Source organism: Pezoporus occidentalis, unplaced genomic scaffold (assembly GCF_034315485.1).
Source record: "Pezoporus occidentalis ecotype Australia unplaced genomic scaffold, CSIRO_AGI_Poc_V1 ctg223, whole genome shotgun sequence".
NCBI classification, from domain to species: Eukaryota; Metazoa; Chordata; class Aves; order Psittaciformes; family Psittacidae; genus Pezoporus; species Pezoporus occidentalis.
Genome location: NW_026914106.1, coordinates 1,111,676 through 1,128,724, shown reverse-complemented (window position 1 = coordinate 1,128,724; position 17,049 = coordinate 1,111,676). Strand labels below are relative to the sequence as shown.

General features: G+C 60.4%; 2 protein-coding genes across 3 annotated transcripts in view; one reads left to right on the top strand and one right to left on the bottom strand.

Moving 5' to 3' along the window:
- Positions 1–14,782, top strand: part of TRAPPC3 (trafficking protein particle complex subunit 3) — an 86,942-nt gene extending 72,160 nt beyond the window's left edge. Inside the window, exons 2-7 of one of the 2 annotated variants that reach the window (XM_062620763.1) lie at positions 9,402–9,471; positions 10,885–10,932; positions 11,936–12,033; positions 12,255–12,354; positions 12,604–12,786; positions 13,181–14,782. In XM_062620763.1, coding sequence (XP_062476747.1) covers positions 9,430–9,471; positions 10,885–10,932; positions 11,936–12,033; positions 12,255–12,354; positions 12,604–12,786; positions 13,181–13,300 — 591 coding nt within the window. In that variant the 5' untranslated portion in view covers positions 9,402–9,429 and the 3' untranslated portion in view covers positions 13,301–14,782. The remainder of the gene's footprint in view (positions 1–9,401; positions 9,472–10,884; positions 10,933–11,935; positions 12,034–12,254; positions 12,355–12,603; positions 12,787–13,180) is intronic. The other variant, XM_062620764.1, reaches the window with a different exon arrangement.
- On the bottom strand, positions 2,672–6,458 carry LOC134164683 (uncharacterized). The gene is made up of 13 exons (XM_062620747.1): positions 6,058–6,458; positions 5,800–5,959; positions 5,480–5,650; positions 5,314–5,405; positions 5,075–5,232; positions 4,893–4,996; positions 4,588–4,812; positions 4,373–4,458; positions 4,138–4,274; positions 3,947–4,036; positions 3,593–3,801; positions 3,275–3,481; positions 2,672–3,187 (listed from the first exon to the last, which is right to left on the bottom strand). The coding sequence occupies exons 1-13, from the start codon at positions 6,441–6,443 to the stop codon at positions 2,900–2,902; spliced, it is 2,313 nt and encodes a 770-aa protein (XP_062476731.1). The 5' UTR covers positions 6,444–6,458; the 3' UTR covers positions 2,672–2,899.
- Positions 14,783–17,049: the final 2,267 nt, after the last annotated feature.

Sequence of the window (17,049 nt, the reverse complement as noted above, 5' to 3'; positions counted from 1 at the left end):
TGCAGCCAGCCCGGTCCAGGCATCCCATAAAGTGCCCATCTCTGGGTTCCTGGAACGTGCTGATGAACAGCCTGGCAGCGCCCATCAGGGATGCCTGCTTCGGGGATGATGTCACCGCAGGGCCAGGAGATCCCCTGCCACCCATCCTGCCTCACCTACCAGGCAAACAGGTTTCCCAAAATCCCGGCCCTCTCCTCCGGAAGCTCTGACTCAGGGGATGGGGAGCGGGCAGAGGGCTCCTTGCAGACGGGGCGGCCCCGCTCTGTGCTGCTGCAGGGGTGACCCTGCCCTCCAAACACCCCGAACACCCCAGAGGCCCAAACTGCGGCTGAGCCATCGCCTCCCCGCGGCCCCCGGCCCTGCTCACCCGGCTCAGCCAGAGCAGAGCCTTCCCGAAACCTCCCAGCAGCCTCACCCACCGGCTGACTCCCGGCCAGGGAATGCTGCACGGCTGAGCCACCGTGCCTGTGGCAGCTGGGCAGCCCCGGGGGACAGGAGCGGACGTGGAGCAGGAGTGTGTCCCGTTGGACCCACAAACACAGGGGACACAGGGAACAGCCCTGCTTATTTCCATAGCACACATGGACTGGGGAGAGCAGAACTGGGGAACCCAATGACTTGCTCCAAGGGTGTTGGGAGTTGGCTTCAAAAGCCTTTTGCCATGGTCCTGTGGGTCCCAGCGGGGCGGGCAGGGGGTCTGGTGCAGCATCACCCTAAAGGACAAGCCTCCCGAGGCCCTGGGACAGCTTGGCGTTGGGTCCAGCCATGCCTCTGGTCCTTCACACCATGGGGCCAGCCTGGAGCAGGGGGCACGGTGAGGCATGGGCACCCATGGGTGTACAGGGCCGTGCTCCACCGATGCTCCTGGTGCGGGCAGTGATGCGGATGGCTCCTGGCTGCCAATGCCAGCCCGAGTCAATGGGCTTATACAAGCAGGAGAGCACGGATCGATCGCTCTGCTGCACACTCTGCTGCACCCGGGCTCCTGGGGCCAGCCCCCCCTCGGTCCCTGCAGCGCTGGGAGCAGCAGCCCGCCCCGCAGTGATGGAAAATCCGATGAGCTCATGACGAGCACATTGCCCAGCCCCAGCAGCTGCGTGCCCGGAGCTCCCCGTGCTCCTCAGGCCCTCGGCGTGGGGTGGAACAGCTCCGGCAGGCCGGCCTGGGGATGAGGATGCATGCAAGGGGCTGGGGAGCAGCCATGGCTCTAGCCCCTCAGCATGCCCGGAGCCTTGCCCTGATGCCGCTTGCAGGGAGCCAACGGGGTGCCAAGCACCCCAGAAGCAAAGGACAATTACAGTTATGGCTTGGCCAGCGGGAGCAGACGCTGCAGGGGGCTGGGTGCAAACAGGGATGAGGATGGCAAACAAACCCCACCGGCATCACTGGGCAGAGGGCTGCATGGACACCCCAATCCCGCCCGCTCCCCACATCTCCCTCCTCCAGCCCCAGGACTTTGCCCCCATCCTGCTGCTGTGTAGGGTGTTTTCAGTGCCCATGAAGAGCACTGGTATCATGGCCAGGAGGGCTGATGTGAACTCCAGCAGACCCTCACTAACCATGGGGCAGTGATGCAGGAGGAGCCCAGGGGTGAGGGTGTCCCCACATCCTGCCCTGGAGCCCGCTGCTGCCGTACCAGCCTGTCTCTGGCGGCGTGCTGGGTTAGCCACCAGCCTGGAGCATCTTGCCACGGGGCCAGCATTGCAGCCAGCCACAAAGCCCCAGCGCTGCAGGACGGTCCCTGTGGGCGCAGGTGACAAATGGGCCAGCGATGGGCTGAGCCCTGCCCTGCCTCACCGCAGCCTATCCCAGCTCTGTAATTATCCCAGGCTGCAGCTGTAATTAGTGTCCTGATGTCATGGTATCAGGCCTGGGCAGTCCCACGAGCTCCCCGCCAGCCCCACCTTGGCCTCTGGCCCCAGGCTTGAAGGAGATCCCAGCCCTCCAAAACCATCCCAAGGAGCTGCAGCCCGGTTCTGGCTATCAGTGCTCCCCACCATTGCTGCTGGACCCCCATCCCATCCCTGTCCTGCAGCACTGGAGGGCTGGATCTGGCCCTCTAGGAGCTCCCACTGCTGCATCTCTGCTCCCTCCATGCTGCCAGCATCCTGCCTGCTTATCCTGGGGATGGATCCTGCCTGGAATCAGTCCTGAGCGAGCCCCCAAGGGGAGATGAAGGCAGCTTTGCCAGTCCCCCCTGTCTCAGCACAGGGAATGTGCTGGAGCAGCCCTGGCAGCTATAAATAGAGTGGAAAGCACAGGCTTGTGCTGGATGGAGCACACGTGGGTCTGGGCGGCTGCTGCCCTATGGCCGGTGTGGGGCACAGGCAGGGTGTGAGGCAGGAATGGGGAGGAGGGTGAAGGAGTGTAAGATCCCCGTTGTCCTGTTGCAGGGAGGCACCCAGCCCTGCTCCCCATGGCACACAGACACCAGCACCCAGGGCTGCCCTTCCCCATGGATGATCAGGGGCTGGAGCAGCTCCGTATGGAGCCAGGTGGAGAACACTGGGGCTGCTCAGCCTGGAGAAGAGAGGCTGATGGAGACCTCAGAGCAGCTTCCAGTGCCTGAAGGGGGCTGCAAGGATGCTGGGGAGGGGCTCTTCATCAGGGACTGCAGTGACGGGACAAGGGGTGATGGGTTCAAACTGAAACAGGGGAAGTTTAGGTTGGGTATGAGGGAGAAGTTCTTTACTGTGAGGGTGCTGAGGCGCTGGCACAGGGTGCCCAGAGAAGTGCTGAATGCTCCATCCCTGGCAGTGTTCAAGGCCAGGCTGGCCAGAGCCTTGGGTGACACGGTCTAGTGTGAGATGTCCCTGCCCACGGCAGGGGGCTGGAACTGGGTGATCTTAAGGTCCTTTCCAACCCAAACCACCCTGTGATTCCATGGCTGTCCCCACCCCTAGCACTCACGCAGGGGCCGGGCTGCACCGGTGACGGTGAACTGCGCGCTCAGCACCTCCGAGGGCACCCTCTGCTTCTGCTCTGGCTGCTGCCCACCAGCGAAGAGGGTGAAGGAGCCGGGCTCGAGGCGCCAGCCCTGCGCCCAGACAGCGCGCTGCTCCGCCGGCACCCGCAGCGACAGCTTGGTGTCCCGGCCGGCCGGCACGGCCACGCGCTGGAAAGCCACCAGCTGCCAGCGCGGCACGGGCACGGAGGGCTGCTCCCACCGCAGGTACAGCTGCACCACCTAACCGGAGCCATGGAGTCAGCGCCAGCGGGACCCCCTGCATCTGGAGCCCCTCCAGCCGCATCCACGTGGAGCGGCCCTGCTCACCTCCTCGCCATCCCGCTGCCCCGTGTTCTCCAGCACCACGGACACGGAGAGGTTGGCACAGATGGGCAGCACCGGGGGGATCAGCACCAGGTCCCGGTAGCGGAAGGTGGTGTAGGACAACCCATAACCAAAGGGGTAAAGAGGGGGCTCCTGCCCATAGTACCGGTATGTCCGTCCCTCCATGGTGTAGTTCTCCATCGGTGGCACCTGCAGGACGTGGCGATGGTGCAGCAGGACACGGTCAAGCATCAGACTTTCACCCCATGGTCCCCCAGACACTGCCATAGGGAAGGGCTATGGGGGCTGCCCTGCCCTTACCTGGTGCATGCCTGCGGGCCATGTGGCCGGCAGCCTGGCAGCGGGGCTGGCCCCGGGCTCCCCCAGCAGCACCCTGGCGATGGCGAGGCCGGCGGCCTGGGCAGGGAAGAAGCACGCCAGGATGGCACCCACAGCCTCGTGCGCCTGCGCCCAGCTCATGTCCAGGGGTCCCGCGTTGAACAGCAGCAGGATCAGAGGGCGCCCGGCGGCTGCAGGGAGATGGGTGTCACCAAGAGCCCCACATGGGTGCTGCTTGGACGGATCTGGGGTGCCCCGGGGATGGGGTCCCTGCACCACAGCCCATCACCAGCCACCGGTCCCTATTCACAAAGCAGAGCCGCATCGAGCCCCTACCTGCCTGCACTGCGTCCTGCAGCAGCTCCAGCTGGTGGCCCGGCAGGGACAGGTCACTCCGGTCCCTTCCCTCCGTCTCCAGATCCGTCCCTGCGTGGGGACAGCCAAGGGACAGCCCCGTAACCCCACCCGGGGCAGCGTGGATGGGCAGGGCAGAGGGGCACTGCCTGGGGAGGGGGGCTCGCTCCTACCTGTCCCCAGGCAGACCACCACCACGTCGGCGGCCCCCACGGCCCCCTCCACCTCTGCCCGTGAGTAGCGCTGGCACCGCGGCTCGCGGCAGCCCGCTGCAAAGCTGACGTTAACCGGCAGCGTCTCCAGGCCCCTCCTGTGCCAGGGAAGAGCGCAGGATGGTGGCACCGCGGGGACAACCCCTTTGCCCCGTCCCCCAGGGCAAGGGTGCACGGCAGCACCGCGCTGTCTCACCGCGGGGTGTAGATGTACCGCGGCTCCGGCACCGGCGCGTAGTCCCCAAACAGCACCCGGGGGTTGTCCGCGAAGGGACCCACGACCTGCGGAGGCAGAGGGGTGAGGGTGGGCACTGCAGCCCGTGCAGCTCTCCCTGCCGGAGAGCCCGAGGGATGGAGCCAGAGCGCCACGGTCACCACATCCCCCTGCCCGCCTCTGGGCCCGGTGCTCACCGCAAGGCGCTTGCCAGGCAGGTCCTGGGCCCGGAGGGGCAGCGTCCCCCGGGAGTTCTTCAGCAGCACAAAGCTCTTGATGGCAGCTTCCAGTGAGAGGTTTCGGTGCTCTGGGCTCTGCACGACGCTCAGGTTCAGGGCGCTGTAAGGGTTCATGGCAGGGGGGTCGAACTCCCCCAGCCGCATCCTGGTGTAGAAGAGGGGCCGGACCCGGGCACGCAGCATCTGTGAAGACCCCGACACCAAAACCGTGGTTGCGCTCGGTGGGGACAGCCCTGGCTCCTGTGCTCCCAGCCCCAGCTCACCTGCAGCGTGATGTTCCCCATGGCCAGAGCCTGGGGGATGCGCATGAAGACGTTGTTCCTCACGCCATAGGACAGCTCCAGGTTGCAGCCAGCGTTCATTGATGCTGCAGTGCCAGTGAGAAGGGAAATCACCCATTATACAGCTCCGCGATGCCCGGGGCCCCCCCATCCCGTGAGCTCACCGACCGCCGTCTCCAGGAAGGTGCGTGTGTAGTGGTGCCCCAGCATGATGAGCTCCAGGGCCCCCTCGTCGCTCACCACGTAGCCCTCGAACCCCCACTCGCCACGCAGGATGTCCGTCAGCAGCTTCTTGTTGGCGCAGGCAGGAACGCCGTTGATCCTGTTGGAGAGGGGATGCGGCAGCACGGACAGCCGGGCACCACCACCCCTCAGGCTCTGCGGCCCTCACCGTGCTCAGTACCTGTTGTAGCTGCACATGAAGCTGTAGGAGCCAGCACGCACACACGCCTGGAACTGGGGCAGGAAGGTGGTGCGCAAGTCCCGCTCCAGCACCTGCAAGCACCGTGGTGAAGAGGGGTCAGCGCCCGGGGGAGCCGCTCGCCATCCCCTGGCTCCACTGCCCTCACCTTGGCATCGAAGCTGAGCCTGGACACGGGGATGTTCTCGGGGCCCCCGTGCACGCTGAAGTGCTTGCAGCCAGCGCTGGCCTTGATGTAGCGGGGGTGCGAGCCCTGCAGCCCCTGCACGAAGCTGCGGGCCAGCTCCCCGCTCAGGAACGGGTCCTCCCCATAGGTCTCCTGTTGAGGTGCAGGCAGGTCATGGACGTGACCCCCAGCCCCACACCCCGCCAGCAGCACCCCGGGGAGCCGCTGTCACCCTCTGGCTGGACAGACGTGGTCCAGGGTGGCCTGAGCCCTGCGCTCCCCCCACCCTGCTGTGCTGGCACCTGGTTCCTGCCCCACAGCGGGTGCCTCATGATGTTCAGGACGGGGCTGAAGCAGCTGAGCCCTGTGTGGTCCCCATAGCGGCCGGCGGCGGCGAAGGCGTTGTGCTTGGCTCTCACCTCGGTGGCAGTGGCGTTGGCCACCCGGTAGATGAGCTCCGGGCTGCGGGGAGAGCGCGGGGGCATCTCACAGGGCCGTGTTTCAGCGTGGATCCCCGGGGGCCCCATCCCAAGGGGGTCCCGGTGCCCCGATGCCGGCACCTGAAGGCAGCAGCGAGCCCCAGTGCCTGGGGGAAGGCCGTGGCCCAGCCGGGTGCCTCCCCATCGCCGCGCAGACACTCGGTGTTCCAGTTGTAGGGCGCGATGCGCAGCCTTGGGATGGGGGGCGCGGGGCCGTTCCCCAGCGCACCCCCCCTCGCTACCTGCAGCACCAGCTCGCTGGGGCTCAGCCGGCCCAGGAGGTCGTCGAGGCGGCGGTGCCAGGGCAGCGCCGGGTCCTGGAAGGGAAAGGGGAACAGGAAAGGCTCCGCTCGGCCCGGCCGGGCGCACAGCACCGCGCACAGCAGCGCGGCGGCGGCCCGGAGCCCCCCCAGCCCCGGTACAGCCGCTCCCGGGGCGGGCGCCAGGGAAGCGGCTCTGCCCGGCATGGCCCGGCTCGGATCCCGGGATCAGCCCGGCCGAGGCCACGGGCGATGGGCGCGTCGGGGCGGAGCGGGGCGCGCTGCACCTCGGTCCTGTGCCCACCGGATGGGGCGGAGCGCGCCGGGACGGGACGGGGGGTCTCGGGGCGCCGCTCGGCTCCGGCCGCTTCCCCCCGAACGAACGGGAGGCCCGGCCGGGGGCACCGGAGCACGGGGCTCCGAGCAGCCAGGTCGAGGTGTTTTGGTGCCCACGCTCCCCCGAGCACCTCCCGGCGCGGGCACGTCGGTGTGTGGGAAACCGGAGAGCTTCCCGGTGCGGCCAAACCGGCTCCCGGGGGGAGCGGGGCTGGGGAGCAGCTGTCCCACTGCTGCTCCAGTCCCAGCCCCGGGGCAGTGATGGGAAGGGGATTCATCAGACACAGCGCTTTAACAAGAGCCGCAGCCTGCGATGCTGCTGCAGGACCCACAGTGCCCGGTCACCTCACCACAGTGGGACACTGCCAGGGACCCACACGGTGACCAGGGACGTGGTACCTCCAGCAGCCACAGTGGCCGTGGTCACACTCTTGGTGCCTGGAGGCCAAAGCTTCTGGTCCTCCTGACCATGCCACCTGCAGCCTGACCATGCACACCTGCAGCCTGGGGACACAGCACAGGGCTGGGTGCTGGCTCTGGCACGAGCACGCCAGCAGGGATGTGGCTGGGCCTGGCACATGTCCCAGCCAGCAAGGGCCAGCAGGTCATCACCGGGAGCAGCACATGGCAATGTCTGCTCTGTGGCTTTCCCACATGGCTGTTCCCACTGTGATAGACATACAGGAGAATATTGGCTTTCGCAGTTGTGGATGTTGCTATGCAGGTGGAGTGATGAGCTTGCAATACCAGGAACAAAGATCGTTCATTTGGTGGGGTGACATTTAACGGACAAAGTGGGGAAACCAACGGTGGAACTCGCCCAGAACCCACAAGTTAAGAGGTCACCTCGAGGAAGAGTTCCGACTTCATCCCGGGAGCCATCCCAGAGACCCCCTAAGAGAAACAGCGCATGCTCTAAGAAGGCAGGATAAGGGAGGGGAAATGTAAATTAGTTCTAGGAATATGTAAATGAAATCATGAATATGTATGCGCCTGGCACAATGATGAAGGTATATAAACTTGCATTAGAGAATTAACCGGCGTGCCTCTGGCTATGGTCACTTGCCCAGCCCTGTCGCTTTTGCTTTATTGGCTTTGTCCCTCGCTAAAACCCTGACACCTCAATCAGAGGAGTGGGCTCGTTTCTCACCACACAGCAGGGTTTGGCTTGGCTCTGGGCAGCCCTGTGTCTCCATGTGGGTTTGGTGGCCACCCAGCTCAAGAGGCTCATGCCCACCTCCAGCATCACATCCGTGGCATTGGGCACCGTGTTTCGCCATCCCCTGGATGTAGCTCCCCAGCTGGGAGAGAAGAGCACAAAAGGTCCCTCTGCCCGCCAGCACAGGGGTAGGACCGGTAGCAGGAGCAGGAGCACAGCAGCACTCCCAGGCTGCTCCCTGTCCTTTAGGGCTGGGAGATGGGGAAGCACGGAGACCTCATCGTCTTGCTGGCACCGTGTCCCACCCCTGCCAGGGACAGAGGCGATGCTGGCAGCTCCCCAGCCTGGGTGAGGCTGGTATCAGGCCGAGGGGCTCTCAGCCCAGCGAGCACAGGCTGCGCCGTTCCAGGGATGCAGCCATGTAAGGCAATGCCAGCAGGGCGGCTGTGTCCGTCGGGAGCCCCGCCGGCCCTTGCAGTCTCGGCACCTCTGCTCCGTGGTGACGGGGAGGGATCTCCCAGCTGCTGGATTCCTGAGCAGGGTCTGGCTTCCTCCGCCGTGCTCGGGCGGCTGCGAGGCTCGGGACGAGCTCGGTTGTCCCAGCAGTCACTGCAGCGAGCCCGGGGCCCGCTCCACCCGCTCCGGGAGATCCCGCTTTGTGCTTAACAGCGGGGCCAGGGAGGGACGAGCAGAGGCAGGACCCGGAGAAGCTTCCCCACGGACAGGCCCTTGCTTTGGCAGCGACCCCTTCTGCGAGGGGCGACTCATCCAGCGGAAACCCCTCGGAGCGCCACCACCGGGGCCGGGGCACCCCGGCAGCCGCCGTCCCGGGACCGGACACAGCAGCCACCGCAGGCACCACCCCCGCTAGGCACCGGGGGAAGCGAGGCCCAAGGGAAGCGACCCCGGCCCGAACAACCGGAGGGTCCTGATCCCGATCCTGATCCCGATCCCGGTCCTGATCCCGATCCCGGTCCCCATCCCGATCCCCATCCCGATCCCGGTCCCGGTCCCCATCCCGGTCCCGGTCCCCATCCCCATCCCGATCCCAGTCCCGGTCCCCATCCCCGTCCCGAACCCCATCCCCATCCCGGTCCCGGTCCCCATCCCCATCCCGGTTCCGGTCCCCATCCCGATCCTGGTCCCGGTCCCCATCCCCGTCCCGATCCCCATCCCCATTCCCGTCCCGATCCCGATCCCCATCCCGATCCCCATCCCCATCCCCATCCCCGTCCCCGTCCCGGTCCCCATCCCCATCCCAGTACTGATCCCGATCCCCATCCCCATCCCGGTCCCCGTCCCCATCCCCATCCCGGTCCCGGTCCCCATCCCCATCCCGATTCCCATCCCGGTCCCGGTCCCCATCCCCATCCCGGTTCCGGTCCCCATCCCCATCCCGATCCTGGTCCCGGTCCCCATCCCCGTCCCGATCCCGATCCCCATCCCGATCCCCATCCCCATCCCCGTCCCCGTCCCGGTCCCCATCCCCATCCCGGTCCCCATCCGCATCCCGGTACTGATCCCGATCCCCATCCCCATCCCGGTCCCCGTCCCCGTCCCCATCCCCATCCCGGTCCCGGTCCCCATCCCCACGGTGCACTCTGGGAGTCGTAGTCCGGGCGGCGGAACTACGGGCTCCGGCGTGCCCCGCGGCGGCGCTGGGCCGGGAGCGGAGGGGAGAGGAGCGGAGCGGGCAGGATGTCGCGCCAGGCCGGCCGCGGCACCGAGAGCAAGAAAATGGTAACCGGAGGGGCCGGGCGGGCCCCGGAGCGACCCCGGTGGTGACCGGGGCATGAGCGGGGTGTGGGGGAGCCCGGAGGGGGCGGAGGCCCGGCCCGGCTGCCAGGCCCAGGCCTGCGGTAGCGCCCGGCTGTGGCCTCCCGCTGCCGCTGGGCCGCGCTGCCCGCCCGGCGGGCCCTGCCCTGCCCGAGTGCCCGTTACCGGGGGGCCGGTGCGGTCACGGGACGGTGCCGGCTGCGTCTCTCTCGCTTTTCCCTTCCCCCGGCCCGCTGGGTGTTCCCGGCCCGGCTGAGGCGCGGTGGAGGGGATGGAGAAGGAGCCCGCAGAGCCGGGGCCCTCACCGCGGGTCAGGGCAGACCGAGTTCGGTCGCTCTTGGTGCAATAGCGATGGTTGAATGCCAGGAATAAACGATAACGCCCGGGTTTGCCCCCTCTTCGGCCGTGCTGGGGACTCAGCCTGCTCAGCACCACAAGGGGTTCCCATGGTGGGAGTTCAGCTCCTTCGACGCAGTGATTTTTATTGAAGGGATCGGTGTTTTATTAACCCGACGTTTTCTGTAGGCACAGAACGGTTCTGGAGTGTTGAGCCTCTGCGCTAATCCGAAATATGGAATAACATAAAGAACGGAGTGTGTCTCAGGCACTTCACTTCCATTAGATGGACTGAAAATGAAGAGTTAGGTTGCAAATACGAAGTGAGAAGTTTGCCTTGTTATAACCAGTTATAACCCATATTATATTGGGGTTTGAAGTTACCCCAATAGCAGCATCGCTGTGGCCGACACCGGGTCACTGCGGGGCTGCTAACAGTAGGTGAAGGCTTTGTGGCTTTACCCAGTAAATGCCAGCATCTGGGACTGGTAACAGCTGGATTTCCTTCATGCATTCACCCCTTCTCTCCCCAGCTGCCAGGCCTAGTCCCTGCTAAAAATGACTGAAATCCCTAAAACCAGCATAACCTTTTCTGCACGTTTGTTAAATTCTCTGCCCAACCTCTGACTCTGCCACTTGAGCTCTAGGAGATTTCCACCTTGTCAGGCCCTCCTGAGCAGTGGGAGCTTCACAGCCTTTTCCAGGACAAAAGCAGGGTTGTAAGTAAAAAAAACCCAAAGAATCCATTCTTTAGCTCTAGAATGGGGCAAAAGAAGCAGGGAGCACAACTGGTGCTTTTCAGGTGGCTCAGAGCCTTTTGGTCGCTAACTGCTGTTGCCTTCATGAATTACAATGACAAGGTGGAATTCCCGGTGTCTTCTAACCTAATTTCTACTTGGTCAATGTTTGGGAGTGATTCTTCCTTCTGTTTGTCTTGGCTTTGTGTAAACTTGTTCAGAATGAAGCGTGGTCAGTGTTGTCACTTAACTCTGTTGTCTCTTTTCCCTTCCTTTCTGCCTGCCTGCTGCTTTCATTCTGTAGTATTGGTATTTGCCATTCATTTCACCTTCTGCATCTATGCATCTCATGGTAGGTGATAGGCTTTTAATCTGAGATTAGACTAATGGTTCTGCATGCTAAAACTGAAAGCAGAAATAAAGTATGATGGTTCCTTTGTTCTGTGAGAAGCTAAAGCCCCTTGTAGCTCTTTGTTTTGCAGCTTTCAATGACTTTGTCAGTCACTGGTCTGGCTTAGTGGCTCCCAGGAAAACCTTGGACAGAGATGGGTGAAGGTGGTGGCTGGGAGAGGAGACCCCTTCCCTCGGTGTGTTCTGCAGATCTGGCCACTGTGCAAAGAAAACCCAAGTAACTTTGATCTTAGCCAGGCACAAAGAGCAGACGTACAACATGAATCTGCTGAGCTGATCTGAACCCATCCTTGCTGTTCCTCTGCTGGGCCTGAGGAGCTGATTTTAATGTATAAAGCAAATTATGTGCCTAGAGGAGTTCTGAGGGACCAGATGAGTCTTAGCTTTTTTCGTGGTAGCAGAATGCAGTAATTCCATGAATGGATGAACGTTTTTTGTCCTGCTCAAGGATCAACTAACCAATGTTGCCCGTTTGCAGCACGTGTATGAATGCAGGCAGCAGTGAGAGCCAGTTCCAGTGCAGGTTTAGCCGTCCGGGAGCGCCTGTAGCACCAAATGACCTGGAGGTGTCACTCCAGTTATCTGTGGGCTCCCTCGTTAAAGCACAATGGTGCTAATGGGCGTCTAAGAGTGGCCAGGGTGTGAGCAGCTCCTGGTTTGCGTCTGCAGGTCAGATTCAGGACACTTTAACGGGAAATGCCGTGTGCATGGAGAGAGGGAGGGAAAGAAAGCGCCCAGTCGTTGCTAGTCAAAGAGGGTTTCTCTCTCCAAGGAGACTGAAGTTGCCTTGCCAAAATGCAAACCGGGATCTCTCCTTAATTCCTTTGAGACAGCAGGTTTCTGTTCCCCCTCTCCAGGCCAACGGAAGGCGCTGGACACAGATGCAGCAGTGCTCAGTCAGGTTTCCCTTTGACTTGTGCTAAATCCCTTTTGCCTCTGTCTAGAACTCGGAGCTCTTCACGCTGACCTACGGCGCCCTGGTCACCCAGCTGTGCAAGGACTACGAGAATGATGAGGATGTCAACAAGCAGCTTGACAAAATGTAAGTGGATCTGCTGCGGCAGAGCCTCATAGAGCTCAGGATCACAGCAGGAACGTCTTGATGTGCTGCTCTGCGAGTAAAAACCTGGCAGACCCAACGTTATTTAATGCTGCTATTTCTCAGATGGAACTTCTTTCCTCCACTCTCTTCTTTTATAAACTGTTGTCTTTCTAAAGCTGTGCTCTGCCCACTCTACCTGTTCCTCTTTGGTGCATTCACAGGGGTTACAACATAGGTGTTCGGCTAATAGAAGACTTCCTGGCCAGGTCCAATGTTGGAAGATGCCATGATTTCCGTGAAACCGCGGATGTGATTGCAAAGGTGATTGCCAAAGCATGGCTTTGTCAGCTGGGGTCCTGGTGTTGCACGTGAGGACAGAGTATTTGCTATTCCCAGAACTTTGCTGAGAGTTTGACAGATTCTAGGCAGGAAAGAATTAGATCCCAGACTAGTGCTGACTGGTAGGAGCTGGGAGAAATGGGTGGTGGTTTCAAAACCCTGTAGTAATTTTACAAAGATCTGTGCTGTTGCTTCATGGGATGTGTTCTTGTTCATACTCTGCCATAACAGATAGCATTTAAAATGTACCTGGGCATCACTCCGAGCATCACCAACTGGAGTCCTGGAGGCGATGAGTTCTCCCTCATCTTGGAAAACAACCCCTTGGTGGACTTCGTTGAGCTCCCTGACAACCACTCATCACTCATCTATTCCAACTTGCTGTGTGGAGTGCTGCGAGGTGCCCTGGAAATGGTGAGCTAAGGTCTCTTTTCCAGTGAGATAGATGGATAACTGAGGTACCAGCAGGTACTTCTGTGTTCATGACTCCCATGTTTGCTTTGGACTTGAGACTGATTCCCAGGAGAAGAGCAGAGCCACAGGAGTGCTCAGCTGCTGTTGCATATGGCAGCTCTTAGTCCAGAGCCCCTTCATCTCACAGCCCAAGTCCAAGCACCAGTATCTGCTTGAATTTTGCAGTTCCTGAGGAAAGGTGCCTGCTATCCACCATGTAGGCCACAATGTACGAGGAGAATGTGATCTTAGAGCTGTGTTGCATGTCTTGTCCTCACAGTCCTTAAGCTGGTGCTTCATGATCAGGTGGTGTTGTAAGGGGGTTAACAGCCCTTTTTCCTCTTCCATCCCCTAGGTTCAGATGGCTGTGGATGTCAAGTTTGTCCAGGACACGCTGAAGGGAGACAGCGTCACAGAAATAAGGATGAAATTCATCAGGCGGATTGAAGACAATCTTCCAGCTGGTGAAGAGTGAATGAGAGCCCAGGCTCCCTTTGGGACTGGAGGGGACCAGCTGGTTTTGGCCATTAGCTTTCATTGCAGATCTGTAGGGATCTAGTGCCCCTGTACATTCAGACTGACTCACTGACTGTTTAAGATGTTGTTATATTCTTCTACTGCTCCTTCCATTTCCTGTAGAAGACGATTGTCTGGTGGCTTTTGGTTTCACAGGTTCATTCTGAGGCTTTTTTCATAAGGTGATGTCTTTCGTATTCCCCTGGGGACTCTTTCTACACTCAGTTTCTAAGTGTGACATTTGGGTGTGCAAAAACTACTGCTCAAACTCCACAGAAGCTCCAGTCTATTCAAATCTGAATCCATGTTTTTATGACCAGAATTGGAGCCCACTGATTGTTAAATGCTGTCCTTAAGAAGAGGTGTTTAAAATTCAAGTGCATAGTATTGCTGTCAAATTAACTGGCCTCCTGCAGTTAATGCAGCTACTGGTAAAACACAAGCTTGATACAAAGGGGTGATTTAGGAGAGCTGTTTGGGTGCTGGCACCAGGGTGAGGAGGCTCCTTTTGTCAGAGAGCAGTGGCATCGTGCAGCACTGGCAGATTCATGTGGCCTTTCTGCAGTTTCTCTTCTTCCAGCAGACTCATGATCCCCTCCTGAAAGGACAACCATTAAATTGCAACAGGGTTAAGCTTTTAAAAGGAGAAAAGGAATCCAGAAATGCCAGCAGTGTTCCCAGCCAGGGGCAAGGCCACAGGATGAAAACCAAAACTCAGGCTAAAGGCTTGGAAGGTCGCTCATCAGCAAGCAGAGCCTGTTCTGCTGTTAGGGTGTACAAACACTGCAGTGTGGAGGTGGTGCTGGGGTGTATGCTCACAGATGTTCAGGCTGCAACAGAATTTCCTCTGTTCCTTGAATTGGCAAGCGAGGACAGGCTGTAGCACCCGCTGTTGTGTCAGATACACACACCGAGTGCTGTTAGGTATTGGAAAATCAACTTTCTCTGCCAGAAACTGCAGTCAGCCATTCTGTTCTCAAAGCACTTTACATAGCATGAAGGCATCCACAGAGGAGCTTGAAGTCGATAGCACTTACCCACAGCCACAGGAGCTGGCAGCTCCAATACCTTTGTAGGTTTATGCCCGAGTGTAAGGTGCAAGAGAGAATGCTGCTGCTGTTTGTTCAGGTTCTTTGAATGGGCATTGGATTATCTGGACACTGCATAGCTTGCCTGCTCCCTTATTTTGTCCAAAGGAGTCCCTTTGGTGTCAGGGTTTGGATGTCCTGAGTGATGGGTCCTGTGAAGGGGCAGCAAGTTGCTGTAAGAGCAGTCGGAGAACATCAGGAGCAGCAGTGGCAGGCGGGCGTTGGAGGCAGAAGTGCTGCACAGTCACGTTGCAGAGATCAAAAAGACCTGTTGTTCCTCATCATTGACCGTTCTAAGTCATGTTAAGGCTGCATTTTAAAAGCAATTGCATTAAAAAGAATCCCACCGTCAACTCTTTGCTTTCCTCGTGCCTGTTCTTTGGGTGCTGGTGTGGAGCAGCAGGGAGCAGTGCGCCCGTGGCAGGGCGATGGCACTGCAGGACCAGGAATGTCCGGCTGCCAGCACCTGTGGAAGCTGCTCCTTGAAGGAAACCTGCCCAATATTGAGCACACGGAGGGATCGGGGCTGGGGGTGGGATGTGGGGAGCTGATGGGCAGGGCAGGGCAGTTGGTGTTTGAGGACTGGCCTTTTCCTGCCCCGTGAGCACCCGCACGTGTACAGTGGCCAGCACTCACTACCAGCCCAGTGGTGAGTGCAGTCTGCTGCAGAGAAAGAGCCAAGAGATGCTAGTTCTGGTCATTGGTAGTGGCAGAAAATCACCTCAGGAGGCATCTGTGCCCCTCTGTGCCAGCTCGGCGTAGGGCCTGCTCCACAGCTGCCATTAGCCACCCAGTGCTGGGAACGTGCAGGCAAGGAATGGCGACTGCAGGCTCTGCGGGAGCAGGAATTCGTGCTGCCCTTGGTTGTATGAACAGTGCAAATGCTCCCCAAGAGCCTGCAGTGCAAGGTGAGCATCCCCATGCACTGCACTGAGCACCCACAGCTTCCCCCTGGCTCTTCCAGTAAAGGATGGGGAAAGAGCAGCTCTTCCAGTGGCTTCTCTCTGGCTGGAGATGGCGAGCATCACGCAGTCCTTAGGGACAATGCCGCAGGGGGTCCTGAGGGGATGGAGGCCCCATGTCCTCATTGACATCGCATCTCAAAGGGGGTTATTTTACAGCAGCAAAGCTCCCACCGGGTCCTTTTCCCTCCTGTGGCAAGCAAGGGACGGTGTTTATCCCCAGTGGGGGGGTCCCAGGTTCCCACTCCCAGGAGTTACAGACCTGCACAGGGATTTGCCAGGCGACTGGGTCAGGAGCAGCCCCTCTGAAAGAGCAGAAAGCAGGAATCACATCAAGTAAATTAAAGCTGTCTACTACCGAGCAGCTCATTGTAGACAAGGGAGAATATGCAAAAAGCTCTGTTTGAAAGCTCCTAAATATTACCATGTGCTGTTTATAGGAAACAAATGGGGAAAGGCATGCTGCATCCATAAAACCCTCAACATGGTTGGAGTTGGACTAAAGCCTTTCCACGGCTCTAGGTTATTGAATACCCTGCGCTTTCATGTAGTGCCAGGCCTGACCCCTGGACACATACCACGAAGGGGAAAGTTGACTTGTGGGGATAACAGACATTCCTGGTGAGCGACCTAACCTGGCAGGAAAAGAGGCAACTTGCAGCCTTTCCTATCGCTGTGTGATACTAGGGATGACAACAGCAACAAGGAGGGGGGGACGGGACGTGGGATATGGGGTGGGAACGCTGCTGCAGGACCCTGGTGGATGGCAGCAGATGGACTCTGCATCGCCCAGCCCCATCCCAGAGCAATGGATTAGCTGCAGAAGGAGCTTTCCCAGCCCTCACCCTCCTCCAGCACCATGACTGGTCCCTGACCATGCACCCTGATGGGCGCTGAAGCCCCATGTGGAACTTACCAGGGTCTAACTCGAGGTCTTAAACCAGTTTCCCCAGCATGGGGACAACCTGGGTGCTGCTCCCATCCTGCCCAGGGTTTGGTGCAAGGGCTGTTTGCTGCCCCCCTGCTCTGAGCACACAGTACAGGGCAGTGGGACTGCACAGAGTCAGACCCACTCCCCCTCGCACCAACAGCATCCCTCATCCCACCCTCCTGGTGGGAAGCAGAGCTCCCAGCCCCACTCCTGCCACTTTGCCCAGACCCCATGGCCCGGCAGGCACTGAAGGGGCAGGGATGGTGCTGGGAGAGGAGCTGGGATGAGGGAATCTCCCCGGGAGGGAAGCGTTTCCGGACTGGTGTCCTCACTGCCGGGGCAGCTCCCACAGCTTTCAGCCAGATGTGCTTGGCCAGGGTGCCGGGTGAAGGATGCTTCACCCATGAGGGCTTGTGCATGGGAGCAGCAGCTCCTCCACATGGTGCCGGTGGCCCTGAGCAGCCAAGGCGCAGGCAGTGCTGGCACCATCCACCCACAGCTTGGGACCCCTCGAGCCCTGCGCACAGGGGATGCTCAGCCCCAGCTCCTCAGGCACGTCCCCAAGCACACACTGCAGCCATGCATTGAAAAGCTGTTGGGTGCTCTCAGCACCCAGGCCGGGTGAGAGGATGCTCAGGGTGTAGGTTCCAGCCATGAATCCATCCCTGCCCCAAGACTCCCAGCTCTGGCCAAGCATCTCCCTGTGCCTGGCCCCACATGGCTACCA